The sequence below is a fragment of the Lepisma saccharinum genome, chromosome 21 (assembly GCF_977018435.1).
Source record: "Lepisma saccharinum chromosome 21, izLepSacc3.1, whole genome shotgun sequence".
Taxonomy (NCBI): domain Eukaryota; kingdom Metazoa; phylum Arthropoda; class Insecta; order Zygentoma; family Lepismatidae; genus Lepisma; species Lepisma saccharinum.
The window spans coordinates 37,009,681-37,033,363 of NC_139249.1; the positions used below are offsets into that span (position 1 = coordinate 37,009,681).

General features: G+C 38.3%; 1 protein-coding gene across 1 annotated transcript in view; it reads right to left on the minus strand.

Moving 5' to 3' along the window:
• Positions 1-376: 376 nt before the first annotated feature.
• Nse4 (SMC5-SMC6 complex kleisin component Non-SMC element 1) overlaps positions 377-23,683 on the minus strand; it is a 54,874-nt gene continuing 31,567 nt past the window's right edge. The window contains exons 5-8 of the mRNA XM_083142484.1: positions 20,040-20,247; positions 12,810-12,925; positions 8,194-8,309; positions 377-764 (exon numbers count right to left, since the gene is read on the minus strand). Coding sequence (XP_082998610.1) covers positions 8,220-8,309; positions 12,810-12,925; positions 20,040-20,247 — 414 coding nt within the window. The 3' untranslated portion in view covers positions 377-764; positions 8,194-8,219. The remainder of the gene's footprint in view (positions 765-8,193; positions 8,310-12,809; positions 12,926-20,039; positions 20,248-23,683) is intronic.

Consider the following 23,683-nt stretch of genomic DNA (forward strand, 5'->3'; position numbering starts at 1 on the left):
TTGTAATAAAAACTCTCACAATATCCTGGTGTTTCTTTTATACACAAATGGAAGTTACTTTCCGAATGACTCTCGAATAATGAATGTTTTAGAACAAGTCTTTCAAAATGAAACAATGCACGATGATCGTATAATTTTCCAAAGATAGTTGGTTGTTCCTTTTTCAAATATTGTTCATTGTTTTAAGCCCACTTTATGTTCACAAACATTGTCACGTTCCTTGCATTCAAAAATACACCAATGTAAATACACTAATTGATTACATTAAAAAAGCAACTAAATAATACTGCAAACTATGTAAAACACGTGAATTTCACACAACATGGGATTTCATATCTGGTTACTGTATTCCATTTTAAAATATCTACTAAAGAAGTCTTGCCAACTGATTTATTAACATCTCATAAACATACAAAAATATTACAATATCAATTCTCATGACATAGGTGCTTTGTCACTATAAATTTAACACAGCATTCCTCTCACGCAAGGCAGCAGTGAAGGAGAAAACACGTTTTCTTCTCAGATGATGAGAGAAGTTCTCTCTCTCTCTGATACCAACAGTCACTGAACGCTTCAATAATAACAAGATATAAAATCAGAAAGTTTTGAGAAGAACAAAGAAAATAGACTGTGCTCGCATCATCATTTGGTAGATTGTGCTTACAAGGTGCTATCATGGCAACACTGTCACATGCTCTCTCTCTCTCTCATAGTCCATACAGTCTTATCCCAAGAGTCATGCTTCTGTCCGGAATTGCCACCTATTAAAAGATGACAGAATATGTGTATTTTTGTTGGTACTCCTGTAGAATAGCAAATTTTATTTAACCTGTTATTTCATGTATATAAATATGATTGGAATAGCTCTGAATGCAACAACAACATACTTTAAAGTATTCCTTTTCACTTGTGAATCATTGTTGTATCAAATAAAGATTTAGAAGATTGTGGAAACTTAATATTCAGTGCAAAGGCAACAGTAATACTAGATTCCTGACTTTTTATCACCAAACATGCACAACCAAATAATTCCCACCATAAATTCTTATTCAAGGAAGTTCTTCAAGAACATTCACACTGAAGTGATAAGGGACATGTGAGACATGTATACAGAAATGCTTCGGATGTTGGGTAGGCAATAACCCGCTATAATTACTCGACCCCACCGACTTAAATTTACCAAAAACGATAAGGTAATAGGAAAGGAAGTAAACTGCAGCTCTTAGTTTATCGACTAATCGACTATCCAGCTATCCTCGTGGTGACGAGGAGGTGGCTGCAATCAAGTGCCACCCACCCACCCACCCAGGTAGACTGGCCTCTTTAGGTTTTAAAGTCCGCTTTGGTATCAAACTTTGGTAATATTTTCCTGTCCTCCAATCGAGCTCTAATATAGCCATTTCGGGAGTCATAACCACATACAGCAATTGATGCAGCAGTTCGCTGCCTGGCTATGGCACGGCAGGTCAAAAAAAGTCTGCAGTTTTCCTAGGGAATCGTCTCTTCCTGCTGCGATCTCTTCTATGTTTTCATTGGTAAGTAAGTGTGCTACTAGAAGCGATGTTATTTCATCTTTTACCCAGTGCACTAAATCTGTGTAATTTTTGGCATTACAGTTAATCACTGGGAGTGCAAATTTTCTAATGGTGTTGTTTGGTTGGCTTTGGCTTTTTCTTGCTTTAAGGATCTTCTTCGCTGCGTTTTGACGCACATTTGGGCGACTGTCTGCCAACATACCAACAAGTATGTTTTCTGGATGCCCCCAGAAAGCATGATTTTGAAGACGTTCATAGAGAAAAGTCTTTAAATCGTTTGGTAAGTACTCCATTTACTGTAATGTTAGCCACAGAATTTTTGACGCGTCGTTGATAGTTCCATTGCATTTGATGTAAAACTACATGGGAACGTAAACTTTAACGACAAATTCTGTCAATGTGTTAAGAGCAGGTGATGGATTTGACGTTGCTACATACAGTCGAAGGATGCACCCTGCAAGAGTCAGCCATCGAGCATCGTGAATGGGCCCAGGAAGACACACACACTCCACTGTTTGCAGCTTGGCACATTTTGTAGAGGTAAGCCTGGTCTTTGCTGAGAACATCAACGTCAATATCAGGAAGAATTGCTTCAATTTTTTCGAACTGGACGATGGGCCGGTCTTGGCAGGTAGACAAGCTCTTTCCTACAACGCCATGAAAGCCCTTCGGGACGGATGTCTTGCCGTCAATTTTCTCAAAAATGTGTCTTAGGGACAGTTCATTAGAATGCAATTGACACACAATCCATTTGAGAGGATGCTGGATATATTCTTCTTAACGCCGGATGATGCCTGTGTGCTTCCCCGTGTTCTTCCTCTCTCCGTCGGATCCTATGCACGACAATTCCGTCAAATCTATGCCTTCTTCGCAGAGAAAGTTCCAAATAGCGGCAGTTGCTCCTTCTGCGTCGGCTGTTTTGGGCGTAATATGGGTAAGGTAGAATGAACGAGGTTCCTCGATGAGAGAAATGTGCTCTTCTTGACAAGTCGGTTGGTACGTTTTTCCATCTCTTCACATGTCTCTTTCACCAAAGTAGAATCTTTCCTTCCATCGAAGTACAACGACAAAATTTTCTTGTTCTGGGGACATTGTTGTTGTTGTAGTGTTTGTCGGTTTGTGAGTGCTGTCGCCTGACAATGTTTCTGTCTATGACAATGTTAAATTTCTCCTTTCAAGGTAGTGTTTTATCTGTATCACTCAGAAGACTTGACACCAAACGTACAGCTACTCTGACACACCATGCCTCTCACATGCACGCGAAAACGAACTCAGATTGACCCTGGTCTGACTACTTGTTACTGAGTTAAACTTCTTCTTTTGCAGAATAAATTCTCCATCTTCATCATCGCCAGGTAAGTCTTCCTTGTCTTCGACATTTTCAGCTTCGTCCACTTGCCGCACTTCTGACGACGAACGCTCTTCTATATGTTTTTCCAAGCTAAGGTGGTCGGTTTCTTTCCTTTTTATTATTTTCAATTTCTTTTCGTTGTCGGAATGTCTTCTCTTCCAATGTACATTTTTCGGTCTGTTCTCTGATCTTCTAAAAATTCCTTCCCCATTTCAGGTATTTTGAGAGAGCATTTGCAGGCACTGTAGTTCACACACTTGCAGGAAGCGATGTCAAATAGGCGTCGCAAACTTTCGAGGTAAGTATTCATTTGAACTTCAAATGGCGGTGAAGGTTTCCTTTTGTATTTACTGTAGGACATATTCAAATTCTGCACTTTAACATGTTCACAGTTTACAAGGTCCTTCACTCTCTTCAACGACACTGTTGGGATCGAAGCTTTCGTCCAAATATTCACTATTCGGTTTGCAACAATGTTAGCAATGTTTTTCGCGGAAGGGGATTTGCCGTTAAAAGCTACTCTTATTTCCCGCTTGAACGTAGTTAAAACACCGTATGACACTCAAAAATGTTGGTAACTGGTTTTTATTCAGATCCTCCGATTTCCCTAAAATATCCAACACTGCTGACTTCATCTGCCCTCGAGGCAAGGGCGGCATTGTTATAATATATTGTCCAGCACACTATAAAACACAAATATTTCTTGTTTGCACTCTTGTCAATCCACAGATTTACAAGATTCAACAGTAGTTCTTGACACGCACTTTGCAATATCACACTTGTTACGTAGACTTATAAGAACACGCATTAGTTGCACCGTCCGAACTGACTGGTGCACACACCGTACTCGCAATGGAACGGTCGCTGGGATCGTGCTTGCTCCATCAACATCAAACAAGTTAGAACAAGTGTCCTTCACTTTGCCTCGCAGGGGCGATGGGAGCACTAGGGCGACGGAAGAATAGTTCTACAGGTGCAGGATATAAGCAACGCACGTTCTGGCGTTATTAATGTATTTACATCTACCTTTTCATGGTAAGTGTTGGATAGTCGATTAGTCGATAAACTAAGAGCTGCAGTTTACTTCCTTTCCTATAACCTTATCGTTTTTGGTAAATTTAAGTCGGTGGGGTCAAGTAATTATAGCGGTTGTCTACCCAACATCCGTAACATTTCTGTATATTTGGCATTCTTTGACGAATTTTGGCAAACTAAGAAACCATTTTCCCTAATTGAAACACACTAAATAGTTAATATTAAGCAACATACAACCAATATATGTAATTTTTTTGCCATTGAATCACTCCAGAAACATCTAGAAACCATCAGGAAAAATTTCAAATGTTTGACATTTTTTCATAAAAATTTAAAATTTTGACCAAAAAGTGCAGCCTGAAGATATTATCCGATGAAGTTGGAATTTTTTATGGGTTATAAGGACCACTAACCACAAACTTTAAGCACTAGCCGCAGACAGATTTAGAAAAAAACGGTTTTTCGATCGACCCTAATATACATTCAATGCATTAGTTTTTTCTTGGAATGGGCCAGCATTAACTCTTGGCTGCTCCACGGCTGCTGTCAGTTTGCAAAGATGGCTGTAGTACTCAACACGTCCACGTCCTATGAGCAGCAAAGTGTTATTTGTTTTCTATGGACCAAGGGACAAAAGCCCATAGAGATCCATAGGGAAATTGTGCCACAGCCTCACCACACACCAGGCCTCATGTGGCAAATAGGACCATCAACAGACTTCAGTCATTCGAATGGGAGATACATGCACCGTATAGTCCAGACCTCGCCCCCAGTGATTTCCACGTGTTCAGTCCACTGAAGAAGTTCCTGACAGGACAGAGGTTCATTTGCGACAACGAAGCAAAGACCGCTGTCCGGCGGTGATTCGACGATTCGGCCGAATTCTACAACAGCGGCATCTGCAAACTAGTGGTGTGATGGGACAAATGTCTGAACCGCTGTGGTGACTATGTGGAAAATAGTGCAAAGTTCATAGAACAATTCCTATATTTTTATTTCCCTGTATGTTTACTATTTCGGATGAAAAAAAAATAGGAGCAAAGACTTTTTGATTTGCTCTCGTATATCATAAGAACCATCACAAAATATTACAAATATAGGCCATCTGCCTTACTTGCAATAATTAATGCAAGCTTGCATGCACTGGCTGGAAAAGTCCAATGTCATAATTAGGAGGCAGATTTATATGCACTAAAAAAAGCCAAAATATGCACTAAAAAAGGCCAAAATATGCATAAAGTTTTCAAAACAACCTATTTTAAGGTTCTGTACACATTACATGGGAAGTAAATGTATCGTTAAGTCACTGAACACACTCATAGAAATGAAGTGTGATAAATTGTGCTATTTAGGATCACAAAAAAATACTAATTTACAAAATGATTATATTACATGCATTCCTTTGGAGGCTTGCTTTAAAAACTGCAATATTGCAATTACAATAATATAGAGGTATCTTGTTTGAAACACTATGCTCTTTTCGTTGCATTAATCAATATCTTATTCTTTTACATTAGCATTTAAAAAAATAGGTGTTATTTATCGATGTTTTCAGGTTTGCGATTGTCAGAAAGTAAGTCTTTGTATTTTGAAAATGTTCTTTCCATTTCACAAGATGTGACTGGACAGTATTTGTTCGTTTCATTTCTTGTGTTGATATCCTGACATAAAATTGATTTTTCTGTATTCAGAATTTCAAATAAATAAATCAATTTCAGTTGTGGAATAGTCAGGCACACCCTGGACATGTTCCCCCTGCAACACTGAAATCACCCATCTCAGGAACTGCAAACAGGGTTTGTGGAAGCTATTGCTAACTGCTTCACTAATTCAGCTATCTCAACTTCTCCTGGTACTATTTTCTTTTGAACAATATCTAAAAGAGATTGGATGGACAAAGAAAGATAAGATTCAGATGAACTGCATTTTCATTCCATTAACAACACAATGATACAAGTACAGACATACCACAATGGTCTGGATGGCCTAGTGCGGGGATTCAAACTGCAAACACTCCAAATGTGAATCCATCACCTTAAACATCAATTCAAAGGAAGCAATGCTGGATTGCTACATTTAACATGTGGTTCTGGTGGAGATGGTTAGCACAGAGATAAATGTATGTAATATAGACAGATATTGAACTCGGGGAGCACACCGTCTGCACTATGAATTTGTGGTTCGCACCTACCATAACACGGGAGTCGAACAAACACTATTTGACGCATGAGATTTAATGGGAAATAATGCACAACGATAGACCAAAAAATAATAAAAGCATATTCTTTTTACATAAATTGTGTTACAGGTTATATAAGAGATATAATTGTGAGAATTTTCCTTATCAAAACCAGGACCGTATTATACACCTATAAATATGGCATTAAATATATCAATAAGTACACAAATCCCATGGAAGCTATCTCAGTTTCTGTACAACTGCCATCTTTCTCCTTCCAATTACTTTATTAGTAAATTTTATTCCAAAAATCACTGCTACTTTCGTGAAGAAAATCACCCAAAATCATGTGTAATCCTCACCAGTATGTTGTTTGAATATTTAGCTGCAATCCATCGACACACATAATCGCAAAAAGTTATTGTATTTCTATTATGTATAATTTAAGAATAAAATGCGCTCATAGTGTATATCTTCATCATCATCTGACCATCATTCCCTTAGTTTCTACTGTCTTCTTATTTTGTACTCAAATAACAGAACGATCCTTCATTAGGTTATACAGCAGCATAGTCTGCAAAAATTAACACGAGTTTAAAAAAAAACCATAGTGTCCAGGTAAACGCAGGCAACAAATGTTTTCTTTTACCTAATATGAAAGCTCTGTTTGAGCATGATAAATTTGTATTTCGGCAAATTTCCATTTCAGCTGCCAAAAACTACTCTAAATACCTGAAATGTATTACATATTTAGAGCATACTTGACAATAAATAACTCTGCCGTTCTACCCACTGTTGGAGCAATATGCTGTTACATCCCCCCTTTTATTTATTGTCACTTCTGCAGCAAGCACGCACGCACGCACGCACGCACGCACGCACGCACGCACGCACGCACACGCACACGCACACACACACACACACACACACACACACACACACTTAGATTTATCAAGATGCCACATTAACAGATAATCCTCAAATAACGCGACCCTCGTGTTGTTGCTCGAATTTGGAAATGTGACTCACATCTCTGAAATGTCGTTGGTTGATGAAAGGGTGGGGTTTCTCTATCTCCGCAACCAGACCACCTGCAACGCTATGAGATGAGTTTTGGAATGTTCTTGACCCAACTAGTATCCATGATCAGACAGAAGTAGGCTAATTTGTAATGCTGACACAAAGAACGGGGAAAATGAAGCAGACAAACTTGAAACGAACAATTACATGAAAATTAATCCCAATATATGCAAATTATATGCACGTTAAGCTAAAATATGCACTAACGTCCCAAATATGCATTTATATGCACTATAAAACTTTACCAGAGTAATCCACATCCAATGAAATGGATAAATCCGTTGAGAGAATATAAATTTTCCTTAAGGGAAAAAAAAACATGCAAATATGCAAAATTCCGCCCCTAGTCATAATGGGGTTGGAACAGATAAGGAAAGCAAGTTCTGTGAAAATTGTCTACTGCTGAAATGACGTTTGAAGTTATATATATAGTAATGTTGCCAACAAAATACATTACAAGGAAGTCAAAAGTTGTAAGTCATCATAAAGGCAACAAAGCAAGTGACAATAAACAAAAAAGCCAAATGGAAACAAACAAAACAATGATATGAAACCTACAGCGTCGTATTTTGCATCTTCCTACCTACTTCTCCTCTCGCATGTAGATTCGTCCTCTTAAGCTAATCTCATCTGTGGTCGGACAGTATGAATTTTTTTGAGCAACCTGTTAAAATACTGAAGAGAAAAATGAACAGCAATTTTTAAAATAAAGTGACAGGCTATTATCTACCCACTATTTCAAGTGTAGAGTTGCGTTGTTTGTTTGAGAGTTGGGTTTTAAGTCCACTTATGCACAAATAGACTATAGGGACTGGACCTACAGTTTAAAGTGGAATACGAACCACTGTGCAATGTGCCTCCACTGGGTATCAAACCCGGGACCCCTTGAATACAAGGCGATGACATAACCTTCAGTGAAGACTAAACATCAATGAATTGGTAGGCAAAACATTATGTCCTTAATCGCTTAAGATTTGGCCCTTGGATAACAGAATAAGGAAAGCACTCACCAGCTAAATGTGAAGTGCAGGAACCATCACTTCCTTTGCGAAACCTGGCTTCTTCGCTGGCTTGAACTCTTTGGAGGTATCATGGGTTCTTGGATTTTATAGACTTCAATTATTCTCTGTGGATAAAAAAAATTCACCTCAATTACCCAAATGAAATGTAGGAAATATCATATGTTAAGAAAGACAGAAACATTCTCAAGAACTCTCTGGATGTGACTCATATTTTGTCTTAATATACAGTACTAAATCACATGAATTCTGGTCCAATGTTTCACAATTCAGAATTGTATTTTCAGGGATTAGAAGAATTCACATGCAAGGAAACAGGAAACTGACCTACTCTAAGATGATAATGAAAAATTACAATCTTAATATTATTACAGAAGATTACATACTCTTACAAGTGCAACCACTGATTAATGCAATAAAGACAATGAAAAATAACACGAAGAAACTGCAATGGAAATTAATTTTTCACTATTCTGTTCATTCTGAAAAACATATCCAAATTTTACACTACTTAGTGCTAAGGAAACAGCCATCATCTTAAAAAAATAATGCAAAAATACATTTATTGCACAAATGGCTGCATGTATGTAAATTTTTCGTAAGGACAAAGTCAAAGATAATTAAATTTTGAGCAAATTCGATCTCTAATTTTCTTGTGGAGGGAAATGCTACAAAGATATCACCTATTATAGTGACACCACACAACTGCTCTAACGAGAGTTTATGCGTATACTCTAGCATTTATGTAAATAAGAATCACTTAATAACACAAAAACAAACTACCTCTGATTAATGGCTGCTAATGATAATTATTATTTTAATCAGTATCACAATTAAAATTATCATTAATATGACTGTCTAGTCAAAAGAAACTGTAAGATAACTAGGGATGGGACGATATGAAATTTTGGTTGATACCGATAAAGTACCGATATAAAATTTACTGATACTGATAACCGATATTCTACCAATCCAATATAACATTCCAAGTAGCCCTTGAAGAGCTTGAATGGTTCACTGACCTCCTTAATAAATGTGTGTTTTGAGGTTACTACAGTGCAAAAGAAGTTGAATATTTAGACACTTTTTTAAAAAGTATCCATAAAAATTATAAAAAAAGTGGCAGAATTCTGCACTAAATTATAATATATTTATAGATATATCAGATCAGTAAAATAATTTGTAATTTTACCAATACACCAATACACCTAAGTCACAAACAAGTATGTATGCTTTGGCTGAAATATACGAACATGGTCAGCACTGATTGTAAATTAGGTGAATCGGATAGAAGTGGAAACTGAAACTTGCACCTGCAAGCAGTGAAACATACATTTCCTGCGTTTGCAGCAACAAGACATAACTAACTATCTGTATGTGTACTTTTATTTATATATACTCTATGTGATCAAAAGTATCCGGACACACCGTGAAACGTTTGTTTATCATAGAGGGCGACACAGTACTGCCATCTACAGCATGGAACACATAGTCAGCGAACTCAGCAGTCTGCAGACAGTGTGAGGCAGCAGTATGGGATGGTCTGAGGAACTTACAGACTTTCAACGTGGTCAGTTGGTTGGGTGCCACTTGTGTAGGAAGTTTGTGTGTGAGATTTCCACCCTCCTAAACATTCCTCTGTCTACTGTTTCCAATGTTATAGTGAAGGGATGTGTACAACTCAAAAGCGTGCAGGCCAACCTCCCATGTTGACCTCCAGAGACCATCGAGTGTTGAATAGGATTGTATAGCATTATCGTCAATCATCCATGGCCACCATCACACAGGAATTTCGAACTGCATCAGGATCTACTCCAAGCACCATTACTGTTTGGTGCAAGGTGAGGCAACTTGGTTTCCATGGCCGAGCAGCTGCCCATAAGTCAAACATCACACAGACAAATGCCAAACGCCGCCTCGTATGGTGCAAGGAGCATCGAAACTGGATCATAGAACAGTGGAAAACCGTTGTGTGGAGTGATGAATCACAGTACACAATGTGGCGATCCGATGGTAGGGTGTGGGTGTGGGGAATGCCAGGTGAACGACATCTACCAGCCTGTATAGTGCCGACAGTGAAATTTGGAGGTGGCGGGGTTACAGTGTGGTCATGTTTCTCCTAGAGGGGGCTTGGCCACCTTGTTGCTTTACATAGCAATGTCACGGCACAAGCTTACGTTGACATACCGTCGAAGACCAGTTCGGGGATGACCATTATGTCTTTCAACATGACCGAGCACCCGTCCATACTGCAGGGCTTGTGTGGGAGTGGTTTGACGACAACAACGTTCCACTAATGGACTGGCCTGCGCAGAGTCCTGATTTGAAACCCATAGAACATCTCTGGGGTGTTTTGGAATGCCGACTTCGTGCTAGATCACACCGATCCACATCAATACCTCTTCTCATTTTGGCACTCTGCGAGGAATGGGCTGCCATTCCTCAGGAAACCTGCCGGCACCTGATTGAAAGTATGCCTGTGAAGAGTGAACGCTGTCATCAAGGCTAAGGGTGGGCCAACACTGTATTGACTGTACTTGACCAAACTTGTACTTTATTTTCAGGTGGGTGTCCAGATAATTCTGATCACATAGAGTATATGTATGTGCTGTCCTTATCTACACTGTCCTTGCCATGCTAATATGATGAAAAGCACTGTGGGTCACAATGTCAACAAGTTCTCCATACAATGAAGCTATGCAGACATTAATTTTCATCACTTATGAAACAAGTGAACAAGTTTCCAGTTTTAGTGATTCAGCAAGTTTGAAGTTAGTAACTCTGGAAAAGTAGCAAGGAGAAGACTACAATTCATTAATTCGATCCGAAATATAAGTTGGCTTTCAGAACTTTGTGCATATCAAGCATTACGGATGTGAACATCGAGGGAAGGGGGGGGGGGGTGCACATTCTCTAATTCCACTTCCTATGTTTCACTGAAGAAAACTACAGTTACGGGGTGAATTTTGACAGTGATTCAAAGTAATGAGTTACTTTTCAATGGAAGGAAAGAAAATTTTCTAGTTATGCTTGTCTGAAAGAATGAGTGAGTTCACGACATTAACATTTCGATAAAAAGCTTACTTTTACCACTAACTTCATGACCCCATGTGTCCCAGTTGGATCACTCTGACATTTCCACTGATGTACTACAGTGCATATGTCTGCACCCTGAAAAACACAGTCACCCACTCATATCTAGAATCCTGACTATAGTATTGGCTTCTCGTAAGTATTGTGTCGAGAAAAATCAAACAAACATAACTGAAGGAACATTTCTCAAAGTATACATCACAAAAATATTTACAGTGATCTAATATAATTATGTGTAATTATGTCTAAACTACATACCCAGTAAATGTCACCTAAGGAAAAAAAAAAGAGTAGGTGAGATTTGAACATACGATCTTTTGTTCTTGATGAAAAAGAACAACTGTCTCAACTTCTGACCAACTGTTCTAAAATTACTGATGAGAAACTATTTAAAACATGTTGATGCTTACGCAAACAATCACCTACCATCTTCCAAAAGACTTTTCGCTAGATTGCATAAAAGATGCACTTCACAGAAATGCCTGGTATTGTGCAAGGTATTTCAACTCAAATTTCACCTAAACGCATAATAACGTATCTTTGTGTTGAAAGTTGAGAGTGATTTTCTAAAGGTGGAGTAAAACTAGCTTAGTGTTCCAAACCATGCGTGGATTTCTCTATTTTCAATTTGAGGATGATGAATTATATAAATCATTAAAAGTTCTTAATTCTACAAGGTGGCGCAAAAGTCATCAGCTGATTTTCTTAGCGTATAGCTTGGGTTTTAAATTAAACAAAGTAGGTTTTTGTGTTAAACTTTTATTGAGTTTTATGTCCTCAATTTTTAAAGATAACATCCAATAAATTCGAATTGATGCAAATTTGGGCTCTTTTTATTTCGTTTTCCATGGTGTTGGAAATCTGCGGGGAAATGTTTTTAATTTCATGCTGAATATTGTCCTTTAGTTGCTGTAACGTCTCTGGCTTATTTACATAAACCAATGACTTCAAATGTCCCCAAAGGAAAAAAATCTGGAGCGGTCAAATAGCCTGGCCTGCCATGGCAAATCACCAAAACGGGATATTACTCTGCCCGGAAAATTGTCACAATTTTTCCACGTTCTTGTGGGGTATATTTATTCATTTTCTCGCACAATAAATTTTGTGCATAACTTCTATTTAATTGACAAAACATACTGATATAAACAACAAGATGTCAAAATAAAGGTCAGTTCAAACAGGATGACGACTTTTGTGCCACCCTTTATTTATGGTTTCTATTTTTATTGTGCACTACATTACTGGGTTTACAGTTTCTAACTTCATGGAATATGCATGAATATAAATCATTCACGGCAGCATTTTTCATTTCGGAGGACCTATATATATCAAAGTTGGCTACTGTTTGTTGACTCTGGAGTGCTATGTTGCAAAATTTACAAATTGAGCACATATATTTTCGGGGTTGCCACATAAGAAGTTGTCAAGTGTACATGAAGAGAATTCATATTTCGTTCCCAGTCAAGGAACACAATTCCACAGTGTTATGTCGCAAATGTTTTCTGTGCACTTACTTCCCACTGTTGCCAGGTCAGCTGCACTACAATCTGGTTCCTGTTCTCCTTCTCCTGCCGCTGTTGAGTCTTCTCCTTGTTCTTCATCATTGGCTCAATCATCGGCTGTCCATCCTCTGCAAGAAAGGCAATCAGAATATGTCACAACAGGAACACTGATTTTTAATTCAAACTTACGATTATTACAAGCAAGCATCAGAGATCAAATGGATAGACAAGGTAACAAACAAAGATGTTTTTAGAGGTGCACATAATAAGAAAAGCCTGTGGAAATCAATTGTCTTGAGAAGATGCAGGATGGAATGCTATATCCTGAGGTAAAAAAAAAAAAAGTAAAGTGCTGGGCTTAGCACCACGCCATGAAGGTGTATAGGGGGTGTGGGGGTAATGTCCCACACTTTCTTGATCCGGTCGTGAGTGAGGGTGATGTGATTAGCATCACACCCCTGACTGCCTTTACCCCCCGTGGGTTTCCCCTAGGTACCCATGTCATTCGACGCTGGGTGGGTGCCGGGGCCGCTTCCAACGTTAGAAAAGTTTCCGGATTTGAACCAGCCGGGGATCAAACCCGGGACCTTTAGCATGGTAGTCAGACGCGTTACTGACTGAGCCACCACGGCCACATGCTATATCCTGAGACATGAAGGAACAATTTTGAAACTGTAATTGAAGGAAGAATACAATAGAACATGTTGGTTGGCAGTACCACAATACACTAACCGCATTAGATGAGCCAGACAACTGCAAGGTATGTCTGAGAGGAAATACTTCACTACTAACTTCCAGCTTCAAAATTGTCTTGGCTCAACTGCTGAATGATAAACCACATCGCACGAGGTCTGTGGAAGTAACTAGGCAAAGTAACTACAAGGTGCATTTCACAAGAAAGGGCAGATTATTTATAAAAAGTGACTGGCAAGAGTGATCAGATTGCACCTGCCCAGTAACATCAACTGATCCATTGGCGACTCAAAATCGTATTTTCACTAGTAAGTTGATGGTTATTCTCTGAGCTAGATCATGTTAAAATGGCTCCACGATTACACAATCCTGCAAGTTGAGAAATATGGTCTGTGATTCGATTTAATTAATGCCGAAGGTCAGGATGCTGCTGAAATTCACTGAGAATTGTGTGAAGTGTATGGTCGGAGTGTAATGAGTGAAGGAAAAGTATGGCAATGGTGTCGTGCATTCACACCCACCAAAGGCGAAAGAGTTCAAGCAAACTCCATATATTTAGAGTAGGAAAAAGTATTAGTATTCTTTGAAAGAGGATAAATATGATATATCTCTCTGGTTGTATGTTTAATTGAATTCAGATAATTATGTAAAATCAATTTTCAATATTGCAGACATGTTACTTTGGTTCATTTTCATATTTTTGGTATCATAATATTCCGTTTTCAATCAATAAACGAGAGGATATCAAAAAGTAATTGAGTAATTTTTTTACAGCCAAACTAAAATGTATTCATAAAAACTGAAATACACATTTGGAAGTACATGTATTTCGCCACCCTTCCCTTTCCACGAGATGGCAGGTGTGTACACCTCGCGCACGACAAGAGGCAGTTGCTTTAAAAATGGCAGCTACGCTTGAGACGTTCAAAACAGTTGAGCCACGGAGTGTGATTCGGTTTCTGTGGTCAAATGGACAGAAACCACCTGAAATCTATCGGAGTTGTGTGCAGTGTATGATGATACGTGCATGACATTCACAAATGTCTGTAACTGGTGTGCAAAGTTCAATGAAGGGTGTGTAAATGTCTTCAATAAACCCCGTTCTGGATGGCCTCGCACATACCACACACAGAGCAATGTTGACGTTGTGGAGGCACTGATTCAGAAGGACTGGCGGTCAACAACCCAAACAACAGTGGATGCAGTAGGCATTTCATATGGCAGTGCATACACCATCATCCATGAAGAACTTGGGTATGGCAAAGTGTCAGCAAGATGGGTCCCCAGACATCTCACACCACAGCATATGGAGGACCGTATGGGATACAGTCTTGAGCATTTGCTCTGGTATAATAGGGTTGGAAATGCATTCCTCGACCGCATTGTTACCGGTGACAAATTGTGGGTTTTTCAATACACTCCTGAACGAAAGCGACAGAGTATGGTATGGAAACACACAAACTCGCCCCTACCCAAAAAATTCAGGAAGGTTTTGCTTACCGTTTTCTGGGACAACCAGGGTGTCATTCTTGCTGATTTTTGGGTAAAAGGAGTAACTGTAAATGCTGCTGCACTGGATCGTCTACGAGCTGCTCTGCACCGTAAACACCCAACAGAATCTCTGGAGGAGGCCATAATTCTCCATGACAATGCTTGTCCCCATATGGCTGCATCAGTGACGCAAAAAGTCCATTCCAGGCATTGGGAAATTCTCAAGCATCCAGCTTACAGTCCAGACCTGGCCCCATCAGACTTTCACCTGTTCAGCCTACTGAAGGAACACCTTGCCGGCAAACACTTCAGCTGCGGCACGGAAGTTGTGACAGCCATGTGTCTTTGGTTACATGTCCAGCCGAACGATTTCTACCCCTTGGGCATCGAAAAATTGGGGTCACGGTGGGACAAATGTATAAATGTGAATGGATGTTATGTGGAAAAGTAGAGTAATGTTCAACCTTCAAAACGTATATTTCAGTTTTTGTGAATACATTTCCATTTGGCTGTAAAAAAATTACTCAATTACTTTTTGATATCCCCTCGTATTTATTGTGAATTTAGAAAACAAATACAAAGGATACTTATCAATCATTATGCAGAATGTATTACACAAATTGCACATCAATGTCATGCTCTCCATTGCTTGAAAGCAGTTGAGATATTTATTGCATTGCTCTTGACATACAACAATGAACTTCTCTCTTCTTACACTTCAAACCATCATTTAAAATTTATTTACCTTGAATACAAAAAACAACGTGCCAAGTATAACTGTAGTCATCCCCACAATAACTTTATCCCAAACCTTATACATCTCCACAGATGCCACCATGTCGCAAGATCTTTTGCAGATGAAACATAACAACTTTTCCTCGACTTGCTTTGTCTGCAGGATGACTGTAAAGTGGGCCATCTATTTGCAAGGAAGCATGCACCCTTTTCTCCCCCTCAAGGTTGTTGACCAGGCATGAGAACGGTTTATTGCTGTTCCAACTATATGTGAAAGTGGATGGGGGCTTGAGGATGGGATCAAGTTCCAAGACTTTTCAGTTTTACACAAGATTCAGGCATTCCAAACATTTGGAAGTTTTGCACCAGTCTGACCAAGTCGCGTGTGCACTTGTGTTTGGTTGAGGTGGTTGAAAATAAGTTGTGGGTTTTGGAGGGATTTTCTTTATTGCTGTTTATGCATACTTTATTATGGAAGGTGAAACGTGATAAATATAGTGAAAGGTATGGTTGGTCAGTGCTATAAACAACACATTGATATTTGTTGTGTAGTGGAACTGAGGGCAATGAGGGAATTTGTGGTGAATAAAATTAATTCAATCTGAACAAATTTCAGAATGAATGTAAAAAAGTAAACGATTCAAAATAATCAGGCGCTGGAGCTGATGATATTTACAAAGCACCCTCTGTTATTTTCATATGTATTACCAGAATGTACTGTGGTGGGATGTCGGATGCCATAGGCGTAACGTGACAGGGCAAGGCACAAGGGAGGACACCCCCTTCCAAACAAATTTTCATGTTTATCAAAATATACAGTCACGGACACTTCTGGTTTGTAACGATTCCATTGGGAGACAACGTTATTGTTACAATCCAGAAGTGTACATGACTGTAGAATAGTAGATTTTTTAAAAAAAACTTTGGGAACCCAAAGTTCATGTTCTGCCCCCCCCCCCCCCCCTTCTTTCCCAATGTTAGGCCCCACGTTACGCAGGTGCCGGAACCTAGAGGGGAATCCCAGCCTGGGCATGGATGTTTGTGAGTGCCCACTCATCAATTTCATCATATCATCACTCATCCCCAACTTCGCTAATTAGCCAAAAGTGGCACAAAAAGCAAAGTAAAATAAAGCAAACCAATTAGTATTTAAAAATTATATTATCTGGTACCACTGAATCTGTGAAGAGAAGCAACTGCTTCCTGACTGTGTGTCATTGTCAGAGTAAAGAAGTGTATTCGCATAACCGAGAATTAGGCTTACGGATCTCTCAGTGTAGCCAGTCGAAACCGTGCTTTATTTGATTTTGTCTGAAGTTATATATGTACATGCGTTATTCTAATAAATTATAGTCCAAAAATATCTCTGTGGTTTAATTTAAAAGCAGTAATTTCGGTAGGACTACCGAAATCGAGGGTGAACAAGTGGACCTCAACGGACTTCACAGATGGAGAAAAAGGGAAGGAACCAATATCTCGACCTGAACCTTGAGATACTACCATCATGTTCTACTGAGCTGCTAAGGTAAGTTACACCAGTGTTCTCACATAGTTGGTGACAAGTGCGACGGGAGAGGACTGTAGCAAAACCAAATGAATTCCAAATTTGTTGTTGTTGTTGTTATTATATGCTTGGGAGACTTGATTGATTGAGTTGGTGTTTTAAGTCCACTTTATGCACAGTAAGGCTAATTGGGACTGGACCTATAGTTTAAAATAGGATCCAAACCACTATGAGCCTCCACCGGGTATCGAACCTGGGACCCCTTGATTACAAGGTGACGACTCCTTGGGGAGACTTTTCAACTTGATCCACCAGATGAGCGAATAGCCAGTACAACTGTTTTTTTGTTGTTTTTTTAATGTTGCATACAGCTAGTGTACTGGAATGCGTAGTAATTCTATTATGTTATTTACTTTAACACACCTCATTGAAGAGTGTGTATGTTGTGAGACGTCTCAAATAAAACTCTTAATTTTTAGAAATCTTTGGTTTAAATGGTAGCATGTGAAAATTCAAATTGGTTCCTGTATTCTTTCGATTTAACACATTTTTAACTTTGTTATTCTGTTCGAGAGTAATACCCAACTGAACTTTATTTCAGTTATTAACAATAAAAATAACAAGCTTGCTGACTTTTTGTAACTTGAAATTAACAATGCCAATTTCCAGAGATGCTCCATGGACCAGTTCAATGGCCCCTCCCAACGCCCATGAACTATATTATAGCAATCTACCAAAGTTTTGCTTTAAAATATTTGTAATTCAAAAACCGGGACTTTTAATTTTACAGGTATAACAATGTATGCTGGTGTGGCGGTACTACACACAGTAGTAAGTGGCTAGTGTGTCCTATTACTGATTATTTGGTGCACATGTCATGGGCCAGTCCAAAGACAGTTAATCACGATGGCAGGCAACAATCTTAGAAAGTGCACGAAACAGCATGTGGTGATGAAGTTTCTTGTTTAACGAAGGCGTAAAATCCGCAGAGATCTTCAGAAGATTTAAAGCACACAAAAATATTGCAAGGTCTCATTGCATCTCCTGCAAGTACAGTAACCAAAGACTATATTGTACAATTCTTAGAAATTTTGAGATGGATGTTTTGGAGAAAATGCTTTCTGAAAAAAAAAGTCAAAATGGATTTTTTTTTTCATTTTTACGAAGAATTTTCTACATAACGTTAGAAGTTAGAGCAGAAATGGCATTGGAAATAGTTAATCCTGTTCCCATATATTCTACGTGGGTTGTAAATAAAGTAGTGGCTACACTGTCAGGAAAAGGTAATGAGACGTGCATGTGCTATCAGGAAGTGAGCAATGTCAGTTTGGGCCCATGTCGATGTGTGGAGTGCCAAAAGTGGTCAGTACAGCGAGTGCTGTGGCGTATGTAGGAGGTTGAAATGAACACAATTTCCTGTACTCCTCTAAAACATGTTTACAAAGGTAGAACATTGATTGTGGATCAAAATCCAGATTGCCTGTGGAAAAATTGCACGACAATGTCAGCAAGACTTGCATGAAGCCTGTAGCAACAATACCTAGCTGTATCTGATGGTTGTATAATGCGTAAGTGAATTTCTTTAGGAGGTTGCGATGCGTCCGTGAGAACAACCTCAACATGGGGAAAAATGAATCATGCTGTGTTCCTGATACTGTCACCATTGTGCAACCATCAGGTAAGGCAAGTTATTGTACCTTCAGGCTTTGTGCAAGTTTTGGTCACCTTCTTGTGCATTTTTGCCATGATCAAACCTGGATTTTGATCCACAATCAATGTTCTACCTTTGTAAACATGTTTTAGAGCAGTACAGAAAATGGTGTTCATTTCAAACTCATACATACAACACAGCACTCACTGCACCGACCACTTTTGGCACTCCACACATCGACAAGGGCCCGAACTGACATTGCTCACTGCCTGATAGCACTTGCACTGTGTCATTACCTTTTCCTCACAGTGTTGCCACTGCTTTATTTACAACCCACGTATTATCGCAGCAAAACTCATGTCCTGTTGTTCTTCACTTTAAAAAAAAAAAAAAAAAAAAAAAAGAACTTTGAAAAAAAAAAAAGTATTTTGATTTTTAATTTTAGAGTTGAGGTGTGTTTCATAAATATATTCCTTAATAAGGTTTTGGAAGTGCTTTGAACAAGCTGTCAAATAAAAGAAACCTCTACCATTTTTTGTTTTTGATTTATAGTGGTTTGAAAATTGCATTATTTCCCTTACGTAATTTTTTTGACCAAATAGTGTCTTTCTTTGTGAGCTTGTAACACTGTAACAAATAAACAGAAAAGGAAAATATTTTATTTTCGGACATGTATCATGTGGTCCTTTAACATATACTTTTTCAGCAAAATCCGTGACGGTGAGTTGACAGCACCTGTATTATTTGAGATGAAATCACCCTTCTTTTACTTAATAAACTCAAAAGTTCCCGTATGACTTGAATGCCCTTCGTATAATCACAAGAACCCATTTCTTCCCACAATGTTGTTGCAAAAGCAATGAAAATTATGTATTAATTTTCAGGATATGAAAATGTTGTGTGGCATTTTTGCAGACTCTGTGAGACACTTGGACTCTGACTTATATTGATATTAATTATAGCTACTACTTACAGATAATGACACTATTGGTAATGGTATTGGTTCAGCTCCAATCACAATGTTTCCAGGTTTTGAATTACATTTATTAAAAAATTACTGGTGTCTTGTGACTTGGCTACTCTGTTTCATCATTTAATGACTTAGTAAATTGGACAATGACATTTACACAAAATTTCTCCCAACCACACCCCCCACTGTGACACTTACTGACTCCTACTTTGGCATGTCCATCTTTCACTAAGAATGACACATGGAACAAGTTCTCGCAGGTCTGGCCAAACGAACTTGGGTCGGCAATGAACTTGAGAAAATTAATTGGTTTGTTGTTGTTCTTCCTGTATGCCGTGGTGAGCTCTTGCAAAATATCCTCCACAGTCTCCTCAACGCCAGTTTCTTCCTTCTTGGCACTTCTCACCTGCAAAAACAAGGGACACCCCAGTGATAATTAATCCATTGACAAGGCAACATTCAGGTTTAGTCAGGTTTTCAAAGATAAACTTCCAGTCACAGCTCTAGTTGTGCTAAGATTTTTACAAGTTGTACAGAAGAAAGAAAAAAAAGTGTCAAAAATATTCAAAAGTGCTGTCAAAGTAAGCATGACGTCTGAAAAAAGCTAGTTAGTGTGTATTTCAGAATTGCAGGAAGTATTAATTTGTGAGAAATTATGTCATGAAAGTAGATTGCTGGAGTAACTGCACTTGTCCAAATCATCGCTGTCTGAAGTACTTCTTTCATGTTGAAAATAATGTATCCATGAATGAGAGAGGATGACAATTGTGGAAATACTAAAGAAATCTAATCTAACAATTGTAACCTACCCAGAAAGTATAAACAGAAGAGATTAGATAGATTAGTCATTACTATCGTGTTATCAGCTGATTCACGTTATCAAATTAAGAGTGACCTGCAAATTATTGCAAAATGTTGTTATTTTCTAAGAATATAAAGGACATCAAGAATTTTCTGGATTGGTGCTACCATCTGGTCAAAAATTCACCTTGGGCCTATTGGCCACCATTACTCTCAAATGCTGACCCAGCCAGAGGCAGAAAACGGCAAAGGATGATGATGATGACTCTCAAAGTAGTCCTCTTCCACACGTACACACCAGTGCCAGTGAATCTGCCATTTTAAAAATGCATCCTGTAAGTTCTGTAAGTGCCAGCCGCACACCGGATCTGACATGCCACGACGAGTCATTTTTGTTGCAAACCAACTCTGGGAACGTTTAACATGGGACTCTTATGGGCTGCCACACACCGGACAAAACAGTGAACGTTGGTGGAATTTGGTCTCAGAGGACACAATGCTACAAAATGCTCTGCGCATGTGCGTATCCTTTCTCCTGAGTGCACTACCTGCATGTGACTCATCACTGTATCGTTTGACAGCACATTACATGTAGATTTGACGGTGCGGTCAAGGTTAAAAATGCAGTTTGATCCAGAGAAGCTAATCGTTCTTGTCCAAGCAAGGCCTCCATTGTACATTTATTCCTTGACTGAGAACCATAATAAGGACAAAATTGATGCACTATGGAATGAAGTGGCACAATTACATTACCTGAATAATAGGTCTATTGGAAATTATCTTGTAATTGGACGGAGAATGAAGTGTACGAAATGTATTGTAAATTGTACAGAAAAACAATCTTAAGGCCAGTTTGATATTTATTGCTCGAATAACTGTGTGTTTGCATTTTGCGAAATAAACTTTTTCCTTTTTGCAGGAGATTCATCTACTGTTCGATTCATGTGTAAACAGGAAACATATTTACAAGGAAGTCTACTCTCTCTTGAGAGGAGATAAATTAACATTATAATGAAAAATAACTAGAAACATAATACAAAACAAAGTTACACAATAGATTACTCATTTCCTCACACAAAAATGTGTTTCCAAAGCTTCAATGGCTTTCATGTTTTCACGTATATGTTGGTGATTCTTTTTGTTATGCAATATATTTAATTTTTGTACAAACAAAATATCAAAATTTAATTATCATATTTTATATAAAGTGTCAAAACGGTCGGGGGCTAGAAACATCCCTGGTAGTAATGAAAGTTAACTTATGTTGCCAGGAATAATTGGCTCCTATGGGCTATACCTGATCTCACATTCCCAGTTACCTCACGCACACTGACATGTTACATCCTTCCCAACTTAAGTTTTGTTAGTAATTTGTAAAGTTATGTTGTCATGGAACACCACCATGGCTGGAATTAAAGTAATCAACACCTCTTTTGACCTCTCGTTTTTGTATGAAGAATGCAACAAGACTCGTCTTGCCTCGTCGTGTCATTTTGTGTATTGTCACATTGTGTTGCGTTGCGTCATGGCTCGTGTCAGATCAGGTGTGCAGCTGGCCTAAAGCTGTACAGTGCTGTCTGCATTTCATTTTTGATGTCTAAAGCCAGAACACATTCCATTGGACATTGTTTAAAAACAAGGAATATAACCTGTCAAGGTTATGAACTTTTCTAGCTGTGTCCTACACAGTTTCACATCAACAGTGCTTCACAAAGGTATGGCCTAGTGAATATTGAAATACGGAGGTGAAAACCAAGTGTAATTCCGATTTCCTGGTTTTCATGCCAGCAGCAGTCACACCTCCCAGTAAAAAACTTTTTTTTTTTGCATCAAACAAGCTGTCTATTCTATGTATGTCATCAGCGATTGGTAATCGTGTACAGTCAACATGCACATACACTTCTAGTGAAAGCTTATTTTAGCTTACAATTTTACATATGTGTATTTACATCAACGAGTGCAAGACTTAATTAAACAGTTTCAAAAGCATAAACTATTTTTTGACCATAAACTGTATTGTGAATGCTTCAGTCAAACCACCTTCTCTTCATTTGGTACCAGTGATGCAGTTACAAAACAAGTACAACGAACATTATAATAAACTTTTTTCCACGTACAATGCAACAAACACAAACTGTGATTTTTTTTTTTGTTGTTGTTGTAGTGGTGTGGCATAAGCTATTCACACACACATTTACGTGATGTTCGTCACACACATTATGTGAAGTGAATCTTTGTGGCATTGAGAACAACGTTTCATGCATAATTGTTATCTATTAATAGTGCACTTCGTCTTATTATACCTACTACGTCAGCGAAAACTCAGGGTCTACTCATATATTATGAGTAAATGCGGGTGAATGAACCACGCCTTGAAAACCTGAAACGTTTTTCGTTCTGGCAAACGTTGCTCATTTGTCTGTTCGTATCGCTACGATGCTGCAGTCAGAGACCGTTTCAGTGCATGATCTCGGCTAGCGGCCATTTTGGAAAGTGTTCAAATCATGTGCAGCATTTTGAATCGTTAGGAATGAGCAATACTACCTCAAATTTGTGTGTCAGCAGTTTTGTGTATTACAATGACATTGACATTGAAAGTTACAATGCAAAAGTAGTAATCAGCATTTCTCTACACTTATATAATAAAAATGAACTCTTGTATACATGTACATAACATCTTATTCAATTTCCAACATGCACCTTGTTGAATTGCGTGTAAAGAGCTTACATTTATTTTTTAATTCTTCTTTATATATCAATTCATGTACTCAATTTTATGGTTTGTGTCCATTAATTTTGAAAGGGTAACAGGTAAACTTTGGTTATGGGAAAAGAAAAAGATATATTCCATTGTCTCCAGTTATTTTTATCCTTTTCTGTTTTTATATTTTGTTTGTCTTTTTGATAAATAAACCGAACCAGAAAATTTGAATTAAGCTTTGTGATCTAAATTTATAAATTTTCAAAAATGGAAAATTTTTAACGTGGCAGCAGAACGTATCAATCCTTAAGATTATACTTTATTTAATTTAAAAGTTCCT